We start from the raw sequence: 20,227 nt of genomic DNA on the forward strand, positions 1-20,227 counted from the left end.
ACTGGAATGCATGGGAGAAGCCATGTTATGAAGCACTTCATGATCTCTATTTTTGTTTTGGGGCACTTCACACCTAGGGACAACTTTTAATACAAGTTTAGTAATGTTGTGTAGAATACTATTTTTCACATGTAAAGTGTTCAAAGTTTAATATATAATATTGATGATGTGGTGCTTTGTTCCCATAACTTCTGTTGGGACCAAATGGGCTACTAATAATTAAGCTTTAATCATTGAGTAGAATAGTCTTAATCTTTGAAGGGATAATACTGTAGCTAGCCATTTAATGGTAACTAGCTCACATACTACCACTGGGGGGCAAGGGTGTAATACAGTTGGGAACAGAAGTCGTAAGTAACAGCCATGACACTTCACTAGCCAGCTACATCTTGTTGGAATTGTGGCATATTTCAAAACCATGCATAGCATTTTGGGTGCATTGTGTAAACTGGGTATGTTTGAATCCTTCCTCTTTAAAAAGCGGCATAAAGACCAACAATGAAAAGCTCCAAATACAAGACCATAAATAGGATGTATAGATGTCCCCCTTTCTTCCTCCATGACTGAGATGGACATCTCATTAGAAAATGGCTTTTAGCAAGTCACCAGGACTGGCATTTCCCATTGGAACTTGAGAACTGTTATGCGCCTCTTTGTTGTTCATCATTATGCTTTGAGATGAACACGCATGAAGGACCCTGTGTTGAGACACTAATCACAGCATCCATCTAGGATTCAGATACAAAACAGCCGAATCTCAAGATCTGTTCTTCTGAAAACTGTGCAAATGTGAGTGCGATTTTCTTATGTTGACCAACTTGGGATGAAATCTCATGAAACTTTGGACACCACAAAACCAGAATATAGGCCCCCTCTTCATTTTCCATGTTATCATGGACAAAAAATTGTAGGAAGCAGTCTCAGTTAAGGACATTTTTTTAATATAATTTGCCTAAGTGTAAAAAGTTTGGATGAAAAGTGTTAGACCACCTTGAATTACTAGGTCAGTCTAACATCAATCACATGTGACAATAAGGACCAATAATCAACCCTTGAAGACTGTCCCTACCTCCAAGCTGGCTACATTAACACTGCAGCATCTGTTTAATTTTTAAGGCTGTTTGATACTTGTGGGAGGACAGATGCTAGGTGAGGGAATAGGTATTACTACAATTAGCATCTGAGCTTGCTCAGGGCCAACCTTTTAAAAAGCAGAATTGGCTCCCAAATCTGAGGCAGGCATAACGCCACTGAACAAAAGTCATGTCAATCAAATACTTGTTTGTAACCAAATGTCCTCTGCTCAGACCAGGGCCGTGTATTTGAATTCACTCTGTAGTATTCAACTCTTAGTTTTTAGCCTATGTGGTGATCTCAGACTTCTCTTAACATTTAACTGAGAGCTCAGTGTGGTTAATATTTACATTGGTTTCCTCTTGACTCTTTTCTTTGCACTAATTATTTTCAATTAGTCTTTTACTTTGGCAGGAATGCTGTAATTAACTCCATGATAACAAAACACACGTGAAGCATCCTGTATGTCTGTTCCCTATTAGCTCAGTTTAATTCAAGCCATCCTGAAGCCAAGCTGAAAGCATTATTCTGCTGCATCCCGTGCTATTTTTTAAAGTTTACAGTGGTGAAATTCAGAATTGAAACATCGCTAGGCAAGGTTTATATTTGGGCCAAACTTGCAGTTAATGGTAACCTCCTTGCAGTTAAAATGATGCATGTTTCTTACATCAAGGGTGGTTTAGAAGTCAATGGAGCTGTATTTAAGAAAAAATGTTGCTGCTTTTCATCAGTTTCCTGGTTCAGAATCTTGCTGCCGCGATCTCTGTCTTAACTGTCTCACAGTTCAGACCTATATGTGTAAGTCATATTTTTAATGCAAGAAACTGATTTTGTCCTTAGCTCTTCAGTTTTTCCATCACAACTATGACCTGTGCTTATTAATAAAGAGCCATGTCATTTCATGCAGCACTTAAGTTAATCATGGATGCTATAGAGAGAAAAACGCTTAGAGAAATGGAATCTGACCCAGTTCCAATTTTTCTTTGTTCCCCTCCAAGATATGAAAAGAAGCTAATAAAATTGCCCTATTGTTTTCAGAATTGGTTAATGATGAGGCAGGGGTTTGAACAAAATAGCTTCTTCTCTATTATGTGACCCAGTAGCTAGGTGGGTTGGACCTGGCCTGCTGGCAGCCTCTTGCCCACCCCTGTACTACGATGTAAATCAGGAAAAAGGAATGCCACTTGTTGAGCACCACTGGAAGCTGGCAAATAACAGTCCATGCGGATGCTCCAGCCTCTTATTGCTAGTTGCTCGCTAAACAAGACTTTTCTTTGTCGCCACAGGGCTTCCAGTTGCCTAAGCCCCCCGAGCCTCCATCCGTGGAAGTGGAATACTACACTATTGCAGAATTCCAGTCTTGTATTTCTGATGGAATAAGCTTTCGCGGTGGCCAAAAGGCAGAGGTGAGTGTATATGGTGCAGCCACACACAATGCTAATGTTTCTTAATGGCCGCGCATTGTACACATGTTAGTGATGACTTTCTTCTGTTAACTCTCCAAACTAATGGCTGTGTTGATCATCGTCCCTTAGGTTATTGATAAGAACTCTGGTGGCTGGTGGTATGTACAGATTGGAGAGAAAGAAGGGTGGGCTCCAGCGTCATACATTGATAAAAGGAAGAAGCCCAATTTAAACAGAAGAACTAGTACTCTAACCCGACCCAAGGTCCCTCCTCCAGCCCCTCCCAGTAAACCAAAAGACTCTGAAGAAGGAACAGCTCCTGGGACTGTTTCATCGGGAGACACCCAGGACTCCCCACAAAAGCTCAAGTATGAAGAACCAGAGTATGATGTACCTGCCTTTGGTTTTGACTCCGAGTCGAATGAGAGCCATGGAGATGATAGCTCCTTGGAAAAACGTATGTTTCAGACACACAAGCCGTCCCCTGCCTCATCCCTGCAGAGAGCGAAGTTCAGAGTTGGCGAGTCTTCCGAAGATGTTGCCCTCGAAGAAGAGATCATCTATGAAAATGAGGGATTCAGACCATATGTGGAGGACACTTTGTCATGTAAAGAATCTAGTGGAGACTCAGATTCCCAAAAAAGCTCCTCGCTCGCTCTCATCAGAAGAAACTCTCCATGCTCCAATTCCCCCAAATCATCACTCCTGAAGCTTAAATCGGACAAAAGTGTTCAGCCCGATCTTGGAAAATGTCCCTTTTCTAGGAGCGAAGAGACAAAACCCAGATCCGCCTCAGATGTTGGCCTACATAGCATGCCAAAAGTAAGTGCAAAGAAGGAGTCTGGACTGAGCCCTTCCACCAAAGCAAAGCCCATGGTCAGACCCAAACCTTTCCTCAATAAGGCAGATTCTCAGGGCCAAGAAATAATGGATATTAGCACTTTAAGGCGTCAGCTGAGGCCAACTGGGCAGCTCAGAGGTGGACTTAAAGGTTCAAAAAGCGAAGAGTGTGAAAGCTCTCCACAAATAGCTCCTGAGAACCAGGAAGACTCCCTTAGAAGAAGCTCAGCAGATCTCATTACATCTCCCTCCCATTCCATTTTCTGCTCTAACCATCCAGCCAAGACCGAGCAAGAGAACGATGCAAAATGTTTCTATGTGACCACTGACTCTTACCAGAAGGTTCAGGATTCTGAACTCTGCTTCCCAGCAGGAGTGGAAGTGGAAGTGCTGGAAAAGCAAGCCAGTGGGTGGTGGTACATGAAGTATGGAGATATGGAAGGGTGGGCTCCTTCCCACTACCTGGTACTTGCCGATAACCAACAACGAGAAACCTCAGCCACAGAGACTGACCTCTCGCTGCCCAGGAACAGAAGAAATGAAAGCAAGTCCAATAGCTTGGAGAAGATAGAGAAAAGAGTTCAGGCTTTGAACACCATCAACCAGAGCAAAAAAGCAACGCCCCCCATCCCAAGCAAACCCCCTGGCGGCTTTTCCAAAACTTCAGGGTCTGTGAAAATGAGGAATGGGGTGAGACAATTAGCAGTGAGGCCACAGTCTGTGTTCGTCTCCCCACCCCCGAAGGATAATAATTTGCCATGCTCCTTGCGCAGGAATGAATCCTTAAATACTACAGACCACCTAAGGGCTGTCCGCCGGAACTCCTCTTTCAGCAGTGCGCGGTCACAGCCCGGTGACTTGAAGACCAAGCAGGCTGATCAACTGGGCATGGAGGGATTGGAGACAGTCTCCAATCTGTCCACCCAACGCAATGGAATTCCAGTGTCCACGGTTCGGCCAAAGCCCATTGAAAAATCCCAGTTCATCCACAACAATCTCAAGGATCTCTATGTTTCCATTGCAGACTATGAAGGGGATGAGGAAACAGCAGGGTTTCAGGAAGGTGTCTGCATGGAAGTCCTGGAGAGAAACCCAAATGGTTGGTGGTACTGTCAGATCATGGATGGTGGGAAACCGTTTAAAGGCTGGGTGCCCTCAAATTATTTGGAGAAAAAAAATTAATGTTGCAATATCTCTAAATTCCCTAATTTATACTGTTCCTGCTAGGTACATCCTGAAGAAAACATTGCTATACCCTCAAAATAATTTCTGTGCTCTAGTATGTGCAAAGGGACTGATTAAGCTGTCCTGACGACAAGAGTGTGCTGCATTTGCAGAGCTTAATGGGATGAACGTGGCCTGAAGGAAACAAAGAAAAAGAAGAAACAGCATAGTCAAATGCCCTTTCTGGGAGGATGATGTTGCTAATCTGTGTAACAGGGTATGAGAGCCCATCTTTCCTCTTGTTAATGGTAGGAAACCAAACGTGTGCCTTTGCGAGAGATACACAAACTGATGCCTCCACTTGGGGAAATCGTTGGGGGGGAGTTTAGTGCCAAACAATTTAGAATTGCTGCTTCCTCTCTCCTTCCCCTCATCTCTGCATGGAAGTTCTGAATGTGTGTTCACAACTTTTCACTGTGCAGCGCAAGTGGGAATTGGATTCTGAAATCTAAGCCCTTTCTAGAAGCTCAGATTTTTTTTCACTCTTCTCAACAGTCAGTTCCAGCGTTGGAGCCTTTTCATCGTGGAGAGATTTGGTCTCCAACTTCATCTGTGTTTTGTCACTATTACTAAGCCTCAGAAATGATGTTTAGGAGGGTTGGGTTGGTTTGGTTTGATTTTTCTTGCTGCCTTTTTTTTTTTTTTCCTGTCAACTCTTGAGTTGAGACTCCAGGTATTCTAAGACTTGTATGGCTATCAGGAGCTTGCAAACACATCACAGAAACAAGACTATGGACACAATTTTGTGAACAATGCTTACTTTAAAGACTCCTTGTTAAGTTCAGTGTGGTGACTCCTGCCAGGAGATCCAGGTTGATTATCTTTCCTGAGTTGGGCTTCTCCAAATTGTTACCATTTTTAAATATACAAAATGCCCAAGGCCTCAAAGAAAAGCAATCAAATGTGTTACTCCTGTTTTCACTGTCTGATACAAATTGGAGCATGTTCATAGGACCCATAAAGTGATTGCATTAGAAACAGCCATAACCGGTTGCAACATCAGTGTTTACAAAAAAGGCAGAGGGAAAGCCATTGAACTCAGTCTGCACAATCTTTAATTTGTATATTTTGGGGGAGTTGTTTTTGTTTTTCCTGTGCATTCTGGGTTTTTTATTGGTTTACCAAAACATTTTTCTTTCAATGAAAATTATAATGGGAGTCAATTTTGCAATTGGTTTCCCACTTGAATCCAAAAAGTATATTTGTACCGCGAAGAATGCATGCAATTTTCAAGCTCAAAAACTCTAAAAACAAAGCAATTAGGCATACAATGTGACTAACCAAAAAGCTGCCTCTTCTCCCCACCTCTTTTTCTTTTGTGTTATTTATAAATTTAGTGTTTTAGAAATGTGACACATGGGGAGGAGGAAGGCCTTGGGAAAAATATACAATCATTTGGAAAGGACTTGGATTGTGGAGTTATTCCTAGGTAGCCAGCTCTTGTACTGTAAGCGTCAGTCGCTATAAATCCATCCTGTATTTGAGCAAGTCCTGCTTTTAGCAGTTTTTGTTGGTTTCATTAACCATTTAAGTGAAGATCAATGTCTGGCGGCTTACTTAAGAGGCAGCATTTTTGGGTTCTGCTTTAAAGGAGAAAAAGTCACGAGTTGTTGTGTTACTTGCCCTTTTTATTTTCCAGCCAAACTTCATGCCAGTTATCATTTGGCACTGAGAAGGTAAAGGGTATGATGATTTAGTTAGCTGGAACGTGGGTGAGGGTGGGCCCTAAAATAACACGTACCGAATGTGTTATCAGGGGAGTGTTTCACTGCCAAAAAAAATTACACAATTTACAAATTCTTCTTGACTTTTTTTTATGTTTGTTTTTTTTTTTAACTAATCACCACAAAAACTTCAAGGGAAAGATGCCTACAGCTGACATGATTGACATCCCTTTTCTAGCTGAAAAACCATTACATTGCAATCAAAGGCTGCAAATGGAGCTCTCTTGAAAGTTCTACGCATGAGAAATAGTGGGTGAGGTGGGGAGGGTGTTCTACTTGTGTCCAGCGTAAGTCACAAGGGGGAGGTGTATCTACACGACAGCCCATATCAAAATGTGTAGAGTCCTCTCTACCTTATGTTTCACTATATATTTGTATATATCCAGTTAACCACGTCGTACTGGATGTCTGTCTGAGGCGCTGCAGTCCCATCTCTCATGCTTCTTCCATTTTTAGTTGTACTAATATGGTAGCAGTCACTAAAGACTGCTGGAGCTGTTGTGAGGTTATAATAGAAGTATTCTATTCTTCTGCTGGACAGTATTAAATAGAGCAATACATAGTTATCTGCTAGATTGCAGTACTAACAGTAGTAACTTAGTGACTTGTATAGTGTTGTTTTGATTTAACAATAATGATGCGGAAGTGGTTCATTATTTTGAATTAATGCACTTTAACAATAAAAAAACCCAAAATGGAAGTCAACACAGTGAACTAAGTGCATTATTTAAAGGTGCAGTATATAATTGTTCATTTTTTAAAAGCACATATTTATTAAAATTAATTTATAATTATTTAAAAATATGCTAAAGTTTTGCTTTGACAGCACTTTTCATGAGGTCATCTCCCGAGGAGGCAAAAAATACAGCTCCCAATACTTCTGCATTGAGCCACTGAACTTGCAAAATACGGAACAGCGTGAATTTGTGCTCTTGCTGAGAGAGCCATGCTTCTGATCAGAAAGAAAACCATTTAGGAATATTCCCATTGTATCCAACAGAAAAAATAAAAGGCCACAGATACAAGAAATCGGAGTGGGGGTGACCTCTGGTGGGGTAATTGGAGCCTGCAATGGGGCTGACTTGATATAATCCTCCTGCATGTTTGGGGGTCGGGTAGCTTTGAACACCTCCGAGACTGGGTTCTGGAATCAGAATTGCTCAAACCCCACTGTGACCTACTTGGTCCTGCCAGGATCAAGCCTTTGCAATCGGGGCCATTATTAAACTTTGTAACATCATTTGTCCCCCATCCCTCTCCACCTGCCAGTCCATGAAATATTTCCCCTACACCTTAAACCAGTAGGTTGCTTGTTCAGCCCTGATTGAGGGACTTGGTTTAATCTGTCTGTGACATTGTGCGCAGCCAGTTCTCAACAGCAAAGTTGGCTGCAGCATAGAATGACTTGCAGCAGCAAGGTACAAAAGAATATCAGTAAGTGCCTGCAAATGCTGGTTTCTTGCAGGGATTTTCTTGCCAGTTAGTTCTGCTCACCAGCCATTGATTACTCCTGTGAAGCTTCTTTCAGATTTCAAAGAAGGAAACAGAGCTGAGAAGTTCGGCTTCTTTGTAACTCAGCCTCTTCCCCATAAGAAAAAATACACGCGTATGCCCGACAGAATGCAAAGTGACAATAAATGCATTTGATTTTAAATGAGACTTGGAGAAATGAAACGGAACTACATGAATGTCAGATCCAGATTACCTGCTATTCAGCAATGTTCAGATCTAGGCTTCACTTGAATGGGGTGGTGGTATCATAATGTTTTTACAAAAGCAGCAACATTAGTCTATGTACTGTTGTTGCCAAACCAACTTCTCTCCCCCTCCCTCCCACTTAAAAAACACTGGACCTGAAATAAATTAGAGACGATGTTGAGTTTTATTTTTGATGACAGCACTTTTTTTTGTGTAGTCAAATTCACTGTTTCCCTATGTAGCCAGCTGTTTCCCCCTCTTGGTTGTTAAGATCTTGCACAAAGTGACAGAGGAAACTCTCCCCCCGCCCCGACACATCCCAAAAAAATAAGAGAATTGGATTGCAAAAGAACAAAAAAATGGCAGGACAACTGAGGAGAAGATGAGGGAAGAGTTAATGGCCCTTTATTTATTTTAACTGAATTAGCCAAAACTGACACGAACGATTTTTAAATGTATGTATGAACCTCACTTGATAGCAGCACATATATAAATCGGTGGTGGTGGGTGTTTTGTTTTGTTTTTGTTTTTTAACTGGAAACAAGTAAAAGAAATTTGGAGAGCTACTGAAGTATTTTGTGGAGTCAGAGTGCCCTCTTGTGGTCAAAGGAGATGGGTGCTGCCATTCTATTGGGCTAAATAATTGCTTTGATCCAGCCATGCTTTCCAAAAAGTAAAATGTGCCCATTGAACCTGCAAAAGTCCAAGATGCATTTCAGTGATACCAAATTCCAAATTAAAAAATGTGAAATTGTCTTGCTGTATACTGCAACTTTAATAATAATGAGCACTTCTGAGTTCGTTATTGAGATTTATATAATGCCTGAAAAGTTTTCTTAATCCAGAAAAGAACCTTTCCAAATTAACTTTTTAAAAACTTCTTAGCCTTAAAAACTTCTTAGCCTTAATCACTTGAAGATGGTTCCTATTAATTGGCTTAACCTTTATGCCTTGCGAAATATGCATTTTAATATACCTGTGTATCAATTACTATACTTTGTAAAATCCAATTGTATTGCAAAAAGACATTAAGCATACACTATCTGGTACGGATGTGTGTTCATATGTATTGATTGCAAGTTTTCTTTTTTAAAAAAGTATATTATGGTTTGAATTTTTAGAAAGGACTGGATAACTAAAGTTTAACTTTTGCTCATAGTTGAATGTTATAAATGGAATTACTCCACATTTACACAGGTGTAGCTAAAATAATAATTTTGTCTTCAAAAGATTCTTTCTTTAGTAATGCTGTAAATCTTGACGAAGGCGTTATATAATTGTTTTAATCACTTTCAGATCTTAGTGCATCATATGTTATTGTAATATATATTCATTGCTTTCCTCAGTTAAAGAAAAAAGTTACTGCTTTTATTATTTAGAAGAAACACAAGGGAATTTGGTAAAGCATTATTTTCATATTACTAGTATTAACAGAGTTAGAATGTGTACTGTTTTTTGTTTTGTTTTTTAATTTTAGACCTTTTCAAGTACCTTGTTAATTCGTATTTTGCTATGTTGTATCTTACTAATGGTTTTGTTACTTCCCCCCCAAAATATTCTGCATTCTCAAGAAAAAAAATCCAATGAGTGGATAAGTGCAATATTCACAGAATAAACAGGCTCCTCAGCCGGGACTTGGAGTGAAGCGCACAGTGTGAAACATCTGTAATTATTTTCAAGACATGCACTCCTAAGAAAATGTTGGCGGAATGGGAAGGCCACGGGTCAGTTTGAAGGAAACACAGCTCTGGTGCATATGGATTGTTGACTGTTGGGTTTTTTATAGAATGACTGTTTCATAAACAAAACACCTATTAGCAAAAATGCAGGGATTATACATGCATGTTGTAAGAGCCATGCATGGAATAAGCAAGAATGCCCTTAACAATGCGTGAAATCAGTACTGCCCTTTACGCATTAATCTTGTATCATCGATACATAATCGTCTTCTTTCAGTACATAATTTTCCAGCAAACTTCTCATTCTAAATTTTCATAGTCTGAAGTTTAGCTAGGGATTAAAACTTTTTATCCTTTAGGTTTCAATAGTATCCTGTCCTTTGTTTATTAATAGGGCCACGTAACTTGCAAAATATTCTTCAACCTTCATTTTTTGTCAAACCAGTTTTGTCAAAATAATTCACTAGTCTCTCTGTGGAGACTTATTTGTGAAATTTCTGAAGGCGTTGCCTTGAAACAATGGGAAAGGTCACATTTTGATTTCATATTCTGAGGTGCAAAAATAACATCCGTTTTGTCAGATTTTGGATCTGAAATGTTGACATTCTTGAATTGAGAAATTTCAAAAAGGAAGTTTTCAATCCAGGGGACTACTTTGAGTGGAAAACGAATTCCTTTTCACCCCAAATAGCTCTAGTTTCCAATAAACCACAAAATCTCATACCCTTCCAAAACCTGTATAATTTTCACCTTGTTCAAATGAACTATAAACTGGAGCTTCGGGCTTCCAGATGTCATTGAACATTTCACCTTGCCCAGGCTAATGTACTTAGGAAAATTGCACTGCAACTCAATCCTTCTTTCTCTTCCACCCGCGTTCACTGTTGCCCTGCGGTTACTTAGTCTTTTCAGAAACTTGTGCTATTGTAGGCAAGTCCTTTGAATTTAAACAGCAAAACTGAGCACGTCTGATGGTCTTCTTCTGAACTCCTATAAGGATTTTATTTCCGGAAAGGAACAAAGAGCCTAATGGAGTAACCTCATTTCAGTTTGCAGGGAGAGGTCTTGAATCTCTTTTCATGCTTTCCAAATATTAAGAGGAACTCCACTAACACCCATGCAAGTTACTCTGAAGTAAAGCCAGTATCATGAAGAGTTCGGCCCTGAGCGCACAGCCTGAAGGTTACTCTAACCTGGGTGGGGATATCTTGAGTTCAGATATCCTTCCCCAGATCTTCAAAGCAAAAGAGACTGATTTGAAAAGTGCTAACGTGACCTACCATGACCCCTTCACAGGTGGTTGTACTTAACACTTTAATATCAAGCGGAGTTCTGCTGCTAGTGGCTGGTATCCCACAAACCAGCTCTCCCCTTAAAGAGCCAGGAAATTGTCTGTCTGCTGGGGGAAGGGTTGCTGTATATAACTTCAGCATTTAAGTTACAGATTGTTTGCTCTGAGAGCAAATGTGTGTCTGTGTAAATTATTTTATGGTTTTGTTTCTGGTGGTGGCCGAGAGATCAACAAGGCAGCTATGTTGGAGAGCTGTGACTTGTTTTTAAACATTTCATGGCCCTAGCGTCCATGTCCCAGTGCCTACGTTTCTCAGTCCATTCATACATCTCAGTTTTGTTTTAATTATAATCTCCGATCAAGTACTGTACACGGGGCCTGATCCTAAGTCCTCTGAAGCTCATGAGTCTTTTCATCCACTTCAGAAGCTTTGGAGGCAGGTCTCTAATTTGCTGTTTCTTCACCTCCTCAGACCCAACTTGTAACCAAATCCCGAGACTTCCGTAGAAACCTGCATCTGAAATTACAAACTTAGATCCCTCGCTTTTTTGGAGGGGATGATGTAAATGGGGTGTGTGTGTATGTATGGGTGCATGTTGTGGTTGGGAAATTGTTTTCACTAATATCCTCACTGTGGGAGCCCAAGTTCTGATTTTCTTTCTGGAGGAAAATTCCTGTTGAAATAAAAAGCTGACCCATGGGTAATTTTCCCATGGGGACTATTGGGTCAGGCTCAATACACTCATAGGCAGAATAAATTAGTCGCTTCCATTTTAGTCACGAGGCTGGGCTGGTCCCACACAGTGTGTTCATAGTTTGTTCTTGCATTCAGGTAGCTTTAATTATCATTGGAGAGTGCAATTTAAATACACTTTGGTTTAAAGCTTCACACTGGCGTTTTACAGACCTGTCCTTTTGCAGCATAAGCCACTGCTGTCCTGTGTTGAGACTCCTGTTTGTTACTGAATCGAAACAAGGGTTGGGAGGGTGGGAGTGGGGGGAAAGAGAATAAGAAGGAAAATTTGGTAAGACAAAAGAGGTAACTGGATGACGGGAGAAGAGGTGATTAGATAAAGGTAAAATTTGAACTGGGATGTTTCTTCTTAAGGCCATAAATTATTGGGTTTGACACTGCAGGTGCTTTTGCTATGTTTTTTTTTTTAAACTCTGTCATTGCTCCGTGTTAGTCAGTATATTTTATTATTGCCCAATCACACAGCTTGATAAAATGACAACTTCCATCCTGATGTTCATGATCGGCTGAGGTAAGACAAACATGGTGTTCATTTGTTTTTAATCAAGGAGCCTGGTGCGTGTGGGAGACCTTGACACTGTCTAGGATCATCAGAAGGTCAAAGCTGGCCAAGTCTTTTCCTGATCCACTTAGAGCAACCCTTATCCAAGCAGTCCCACTTTGTATGTTGTGAAATAGCCTGTTGCTAGTGACACTACTGGGAAACGTATGAGGTTTTTATACCTTGTACACTATTATTTTGCTCTTCTGATACTTTTTGTAACCAGCTAAGCCCCTCTCTCTGCTTCTCTTGTTCTTTTCTTCCCCTAGAGTCAGGAGTGGGCAAACCAGCTGGTATTTGTTAAGTTCCAGAGATTTCCAAAAGGTTAAGTTTGTAACATTTGCAGTTAATGTTCAGTTTCACCAAATATTTCATCTGTAGCTGTAAGGCCTAGACTTCTACAGATCAGTGTAATCTATAAACTCTAAACCCTTCAAGTGTGACCAATTATGTTCTGAATCTAGACCTTGTGACATTCAAGTAGGGTCAAGTTCTTCCATCCCTAGAAGCAGTCTTCTTCCTGAACCAAAAAAGAATTCTCATTCTCACAATACAATTTAATGATTGGAATAAAATAGGACTGTTGAAAAAGGAGAATGAAAAACAATAGATAAACACAAAATGACCGGAAAAAATGGTTGCCAGTGAAGGAAAATGTCAGAAAAGGACCAAGTTTCTAATTGTTTCCATTCTCTAGGCAGTTGCTCAGTTCTAGGAGGTACTGGATAAGCTCACTGAAAAGGGAGGAAAAATTACTTGTGGTGAATTTGGGGGGTAAGGAGTAATTTTGCAAGCCAGGTCTGTCTTCATTGCACTTGCTTTTTCTGTTCTGGGACTCAGTACATGATCCCGCACGCATGTAACTCAGTTCAGAGTAGCTCCGGTTTGGTTTGTTCTGAATTTGTCTAAGCGCTCAATCGTTAACTTCTTGTCATACATCAAAATGCTGTCTCCTTATTTTACAGTTGTGTAATTACAAACAGTATCTGTTTTCCCATGGATGGCAGTGTTTTCAAGAGGATTCTCTAGTTCTCAGGATTTAAAATTTTGTATCTATCTAAATGAATCTCAACAACTTGATCACTTGCTTGTGTTGCCTTTGAGAATTAGGTCAGATTTTTCAAATGTGGGTCCCTAAATTCGTGTTTAGGGTGTTTAAGTGGTCCTATTTTCAAAAGTACTACACAGTCAGTTTCTAGTAAAACCAGTGCCAGCTGTGCGCAGTGAGTAGTTCTGAACATTGGGATTTTGATTTGGGCGCAAATCAAGGCCATACAGCACTTTTTAAACACTTCAGCATTGCCTATCCAGGTGTGAAATTTTGTGAGCATCAAAGTATGCTGTTCAGACCTCAATGTATCAGGCATCCAGGTTTGAAAATGTAAAAAGCCCAAACAGTGTGGGACTTGGTTGGAAACACCATGTTGTGGATTTTGTAGGTGTCTGTTTTGAATGGGACCATAATTACTGGACACTTACCATTGCTGTCTACTGGTTTAAGTTTCCCTTGACTGAGAGGTGGGAATATTAGCATCTGAGAGAGAGAGGTTTTTGAGAGAATGTTGGTGGCAAGCGATAGAGAAATGTGTGGCTGGTCTAGGTGAGTGTGTAGGGTTGTCATTGTTTGTTTGTTTTTTAATATGGAAGCCGTTTCATTTGGGGTTGTGTGGAAGTTGATGTGGTTTCTGTTGCAGTATAAATGAAAGAAGAATTGAAACTTTTAAAGAGAGGATGAAGGCGGGAGTTAGTTCAGCTTGTTTTGGGAGCGGTGAAATAAAGCAGTGATGGTATTTACTGATCATTCCCAAGAAAGAAAGGGGGGAAAAAAAGGAGAAACAATTTTTCAAAAAAAAAAAAAAAAAAAAAAAAAAAAAAACACAGCATTGGGCTAGTTTCACTGCTGGTCTGACACAGCTTTAGTGAAGTCAGCGGAGTTTCACCTGATCAAATCTCTACTAAAGAGGCATTTAATCTCTAAATGCCACATCTCGATCCTGTGGCATGGATGGGTATATGTGATATTGACTTTAGTGGAATCAGCACTTACCCCATGATGATCTGTAGCCAGGATGGAGCTAGACTTAAAGCAGCAACTGCAGTGTGTTTGTTTTCTGTGATGGCTTGCTTGAGAGAGAACTGGTTTATGATGGTGACTTGCCAGGTGGAAACAGTTTGCAACAATGTGTCCCTTAAATTACTTCCCCAATCTGCAAATTAGTTGTATGACTTAGAGAAAATACCTTCCCTCGTGGGGATTAAATGTAGAACCCCTGTGATTAAATGTAGTTCACAGCTGCATCACCATTTGCTAATTGATGATTTTTGAAATGATCACTGTGAAATGCCCACAGTCTGTCTGAAATGACAGAAAACTAAAGGCCAACACCAAATCTGCCTTTTAAACACCTTTTGTTGTTTGATCGATTTCTGATCAGCAAAGACAAATTTCTTTTACCTGCAAAAAACAAGGACTGCATCCAAAGTGACAACATTGGCCAGGTAAACTTTGTGGCTTACTGCCGTTGGTCAGCGAGCAGGTTTTATCTGGAGTGACTGTCTAATGAGAAGTCACTCTGCAGGTCTGGGTCAGGCTGCATCTGTAGCACCCTGCATTTCGGGGGAGTTATTTGGTAGAGTGATATTCTCATTGTGCTGTGCTAGTCCTGCCAGCATGGTGGTGCTAGTCACCTCTGATAAAGCATGATCCTCGTACATCTCATGCCCAGCAGGTAGCCTTGATTTTAGCCTTTATTCTTCCTGGCTCACCCTAACTGGCCAACCCTATTGATTTCTTTACTGGACATGATTCAAATCAAGCCTAATAACTGAGGTCCAACCACTTTTGCAGCTAACGCTGCAGGGTTCAGCCAGTCTTCAGAAGTGCACTGGCCTGTGTGGACCTAAGAGGTGCAGTTGATGTAACATGTTGCTTCCTTTCTTGGATTGCGTTTGTGATTTGTTACATTCACAAAATACAACTTGCCTAGCAGCACTTGCTTTTCCAAAGCAATTGCAATGGGAATTAATCACGGTTCATTGCATTCACTCTCACTAGCTAGTTCCAGAAGACATTGGCAGAAAAGTGTTTTATTCATTTAAGTAACAATTAACTCGACATGTATTCCTTATTGGGTGAAGACCATACGCCACATCTGCCAAAGATAGTCCAAAATGTGCCGTGTGGCAGCTGTTGAGTGTGGAATACACATGCCATGGTGTTGCTCACATTTAGTCTCCTAAATCCATATTCAGGTACCTAATAAATACCAGCTGGGTCTTTCAGAGATGCTGAGCAAGTACATTTTGCATTGAACAGGAGCTGTAAGTGCTCCACCCTTGGGAAATCAAATTTAAGACTCTCGATATAGTGCCATCAGCTTGGCCATGCTGAACCTTTTGGGCTTATGGACTCAGATTCCTCCAAGAAATGTCACGAATCAACTTGATCATGCCCTGTACTGTGATCGTGCCAGTTTTGACACCTGTGCATTTGATTTGAATGGAAAAGGCCGAAGCCAGGCAGCGCCATATTGCGTGTCTATCAAGCATATCCGGTCAGGATTTGGAATAAATGATGCCTGATAAACAAATGCCTCCAGCTGAAATATCTGGGCTAACCCTTCTGTACTGGTCCAAAGCCAGAGTGCTCCTTTCCCAGGCATCTGCCTCTGCGCTTTGATAACCTGACGCGTTGGGAGGGATGGCCAGGGGAGCTGCATACAGAAGTTGTTGACCAGCCCTTTCTCAGCTGAAGTATGGTGCAATTTTAGGCCATCTGCAATATTGGAGCAGAATTAGGATTCTGGCACCATGGGCATGTCCTACAGTACAAAGCTTCAGACCCTTCCGGAGCTTTGCATATACTGTTGTGACTAATCGTTAGCCTCTGCATGCACCTTTTTGTCAGAACAGCAGCCATCTCTCCACCCATGCATGGTCAGCAGCAGCTTGAGGGACTTCCAAAGTTTCAACCCTGCCTTTCCAGCTTTACAAGCTCTTGCAGTGTGAAACCACAATATTTAATGTCTCAGGCAGAGAGGGCTTGCAAAGTAGACTGTACTTGTGGTCATCTCTCAGTTCCTTGATAGCTTGGACCAAAGGTGGTGCTAAATATCTTAATATTTGTAATATTTATGTTTGTTGTCTTTATGTATTTTATCACAAAGATGCAGTGTCCTTTTCAAAGTGAAATCCAGCCCTGGTTTTAGGTCTTGGTAAAACCCCTGAGGGACCTTCAGGGGTCAGGATTGTTGCTTGTTAAAAATGGAGCAGGCTTCTAGTATTTGAAGGGTCAGTGGGGGGAAGGATACTCTGTCTTCAAATGCTTGCAGATTGTAAGATTTGGTTTGTGATAAATTTTTTTGTATTTTGTTTACATCTCCTCTTATATGCCCTAAGAACAAAAATAAAGTTTTTCGACCATTTTGTGTCCCAGATGTTTTTCCTGCCATTGCATTTGTGTGTGGTTGAACTCACTGTACTCATGGAAGGACAAATTCTGTAATACACTTGTATAATGGCAAAACCTGGTCTGTTTCAGACCAATAGCCTGCAAGTTGGCTTGTGATATTGACAGTCCCAGCAGTTGGGTGATGTGACATAGCACCTATTCTTTTTGTCATCTTCCTGTGTTCTAACTACAGCACCCACGAAGTACCTGGTCCATGACGAGTTAATGCAAATAATTACTGGCAACAGCCCTGCAGTGGGAGGCAGAAAGACCTCAGCCCCCCGATTCATCTTTCCAGTTGTGACTTGCCTGATTTTTCTCAATAGCGTGTCTATTTTGATGTGGACTGGAACTTCCCTTTGCTTTGCCTGATTTGTTTGAGAGCTCTCTTGCTGGGGGGTCAGCTCTAACAGCAAGAAGGTGAAGGTAAGTCATGAGAGTTACAACTTGAAAACTGGGCCTAGCATTTTTCCTAAGTGGGGTTGTGGTTTTTTTTGTTTGTTTTTAATTCTTGTAACCATCAGACCTCTGCATTTCTAAGCAGGGCTGGTGCTTCTATTCCCTACCTGCTGCTCTTTCCCATTCAGCAGCAGAGCAACAAGATGTATATTCATTAATGGTATGAAAGTGGAACCTGCTGGCCCCTCCCTACTTCAGGGTGTGGGTGCCATGTATTGCCCCGGTGCCATGTATTGCTCAAATTCTTGCAGGGTTTAGAAAGCGCCCTAGTGCACGAGCAACCCTGGCTTTAGGCAAGAGCTGATCAGATGTGAACCCTAGGGAGGCAGCCGCTGCACTGGGCTTCGTGCTTGGTTACAATGGGAGAAGGCCCAGCCAGCCTGCAGGAAGGCAGAGGATGGATTTCATTTAAAAACCAGCCAGGCCCGGGTACAGTCCCATGTTCGTGGAGAGTCCCTGAGTGTGCACTTGCAGGCGGTAGCAGCTGCCTGCAGCAGCAGTGTGGGATGAAACCCTGCCTTGGAGCAAAGCACCAGGCTCAGCGGCATGGGGAATGTGCATGTGGCCTTTATGCAGCCGTAAACAATGAGCCAAGGCAGAACTGGGCACAGAAGTTCCTGGCTCTAGGGCTGTCAGTGGTAGAGGTGTCTGGTTTTGTGGGTATGGGGCAGGCTTGTTTCTGCCCTGCGGTGTGGCAGGGTGGCTGCAGGCTGAGACACTGCTGTGCTGTTTCTATCCCTTTGCTGTCACTGGGTCGGGTCCAAGGAACGGGAGCCTCCGGCCCTATGGACCAAGCGGGCAGCACCGGGTCCTTGTGGCTGCTCCTACTCACTGGCCAAGAATAGTGCCCTCACGCAGCTGTGCGATACCTAAAATCACCTTTATTCACAATCACAGTTACCCAACTGTCACATCATGAATTGTTCTGTTGGAACACACACGGCGGGAGAGGGAAACAAGGGCAGGGCGCTGACACCAGCGTGCATTGGACCCGACACAAGTCAACCAAACAGGAGATTGGTGGGTGTTTCCGCTTCTGTGCGCAGCAGGCTGGGCCAGGAGCCACGCTCAGGGCTGGTGGGCTCAGCACCCTAGGACTGTGTGATTGAGGGGCTGGGCTGGGGGTTTCCAAGTTGTGCCTGAGCAGCCATGATGCAGCACTACCGGCCTGCCCTCAGCTCTCACAGCTACGTCCCGCTGCCCAGAACAGGCTACCTGACGCAGCTTGGCCTTATTCCCCCCGTTGCTGGGGCGTGGCCCAGGGCATGAGGCCTTGCTCGCTGCAGTTGGACTGAGCTGCAGGGTGGCAGACGGCCCTGTGTCCTAATGCCCCAAAGGAAGCATCCCCTGCTCCCTGCCGTGTGTCCTGCACTAGAAGAAACATTTTACTACATTCAATTCAATGGGGGGAGGCGGCACCCCCAGGCCACGCTTAGCCCAGTCTACTCCTCCTTACACAAAACACAGCCCAGCCTGGGCAGGCTGACGTGGGCTAGCGTCTGGGTGTCAGCTTTGTGCTCAGTTCTCCCCCCACTGTCCCCTCATCCACCTTTCTCCCACGCCGCACGCAACCTGGTGGGGCAAGTGCAACCCTCACGCCTGCTGTGGGGGGAGGGCACGGTCCCATCTAGAGCCGCTCAGGCCACTTTACAGAGAGAATAATGAGTCTGCGCTAGAGCCTGAGCCAGCTGCTTTTAGCTCAGGCGCTGTGGTCCAAAGGGCGAGTGTGCCTAGTGCTGATACACTGTAAAGCTGTCCCGCCCCCCTCCCTCCCTTCACTCCCCCTGCTCTGGGTTTGGGCACAGAGTCATGTTGACCAGCATTTGCCTGTACTTGGCTAGGGCAAGCCCACTGGTGAGTCCAGCGTCTGGCCCAAGTCCCCACAAAGGGCCATGTCCTATGCGGGCAGGTGGAAATGAGCCAGGGCTGTTGGCATGTCAGGAGGGTGCTAATCAAAGTGTAAGACTGTCACTCTTTATGCTGGGGGGGAGGTGCTGCCAATCCTACAGAGTGCAAACGTCCTCATTAAAAGTGATGGTAAAAAAATGCCTGCAGCTCTCCCCAGCTCTGGGGGAGGTCACAGGGGCTTGCCCCTACACAGTGGCAGCATCATAAAAACGTTTACCAAGCAACGCTGCATAAGGCTGCCTCTGCTCTGGGCTGCTCCAGGCCCCAGCAGGGGGCGGGGCTGCTGCGGTCGTGGCAGGGGCGTTCCGTCCAGCACCAGAACTAGTAGAGAGTAAAATCGACACTAGAAACAAATACAGTATTCGGGACTATGGGCAAAAAGCTACTGGCCCAGGGGCATGGGCTGCTGTACAGCATGGGGGGGGGGGGGAGAGGCTGCTGAGCCACTGCCTCCGGGTGGTGGGTGGACAGGGGCGCTGGATGCAGAAATTGCTACAGTACTTCATGGTGGAACGAACTGGGTAGTAATGTCTTGGTTTCGCAACTAAGCAGGTCCTTGTGTGGAAGAGCATCCGACTGTAGAAGGGAAAAGCGTCCGTGCCACTCTAGACGCTCTTTTCTGCAAAGGCGTTTAACGGAAAAACTTTTCCATTAAAGTCCAACTCACCCAGCAGGAGGGTGGCGTCCCCTTTGGCCGTACAGGTGGCTGCACCTGTGTTTGGTTCCTGCGCACAGGGTTGTGGGGCCCACGTTAGGCAGGCGGGAGCTGGCTCTCGCGGCCGTGGGACGCTCTGTAAAGTGACAGCGCCCAGGGCAGGTTCCCAGGCCTTGCTGCGAGGCCCCTGCGTTGGCTCAGCTAAACAGCAGTTTAGCTAGTTGGGGAGGTGAGGGCCGGGGTGCAGACTGGCTGTAGCTCAGGCCCAGGAGCGGCGCTGCAACGCAGGCTGCATGCATGCGGCGTGGGCAGATGTGCCAGCCCTAACCTGCCGCACGTGCTTTCAAGAGCCGTATACTGCCCAGAGCCACGTCCCGCCATACAACTATCGGCCTCTGTGCTGGGGGGACCGATTCCTGAACTGCACCAGGGGCCTGACGTGCCTGAGTGTCTGCTCTTGCGCCCATGGTTACCCGTGTCTCAGCGTCTCATTGACCAGATGGTGACTTGGGGGCAGGAAACCC

General features: G+C 43.5%; 1 protein-coding gene across 7 annotated transcripts in view; it reads left to right on the forward strand.

Moving 5' to 3' along the window:
* Positions 1–16,653, forward strand: part of SH3PXD2A (SH3 and PX domains 2A) — a 391,525-nt gene extending 374,872 nt beyond the window's left edge. For all 7 annotated transcript variants that reach the window (XM_075935538.1, XM_075935536.1, XM_075935537.1 and 4 more), the window contains 2 exons: positions 2,361–2,480; positions 2,610–16,653. In XM_075935538.1, the coding sequence (XP_075791653.1) occupies positions 2,361–2,480; positions 2,610–4,502 (2,013 nt within the window). In that variant the 3' untranslated portion in view covers positions 4,503–16,653. The remainder of the gene's footprint in view (positions 1–2,360; positions 2,481–2,609) is intronic.
* The last annotated feature ends 3,574 nt before the right edge of the window (positions 16,654–20,227 follow it).

The sequence above is a fragment of the Pelodiscus sinensis genome, chromosome 8 (assembly GCF_049634645.1).
Source record: "Pelodiscus sinensis isolate JC-2024 chromosome 8, ASM4963464v1, whole genome shotgun sequence".
Taxonomy (NCBI): Eukaryota; Metazoa; Chordata; order Testudines; family Trionychidae; genus Pelodiscus; species Pelodiscus sinensis.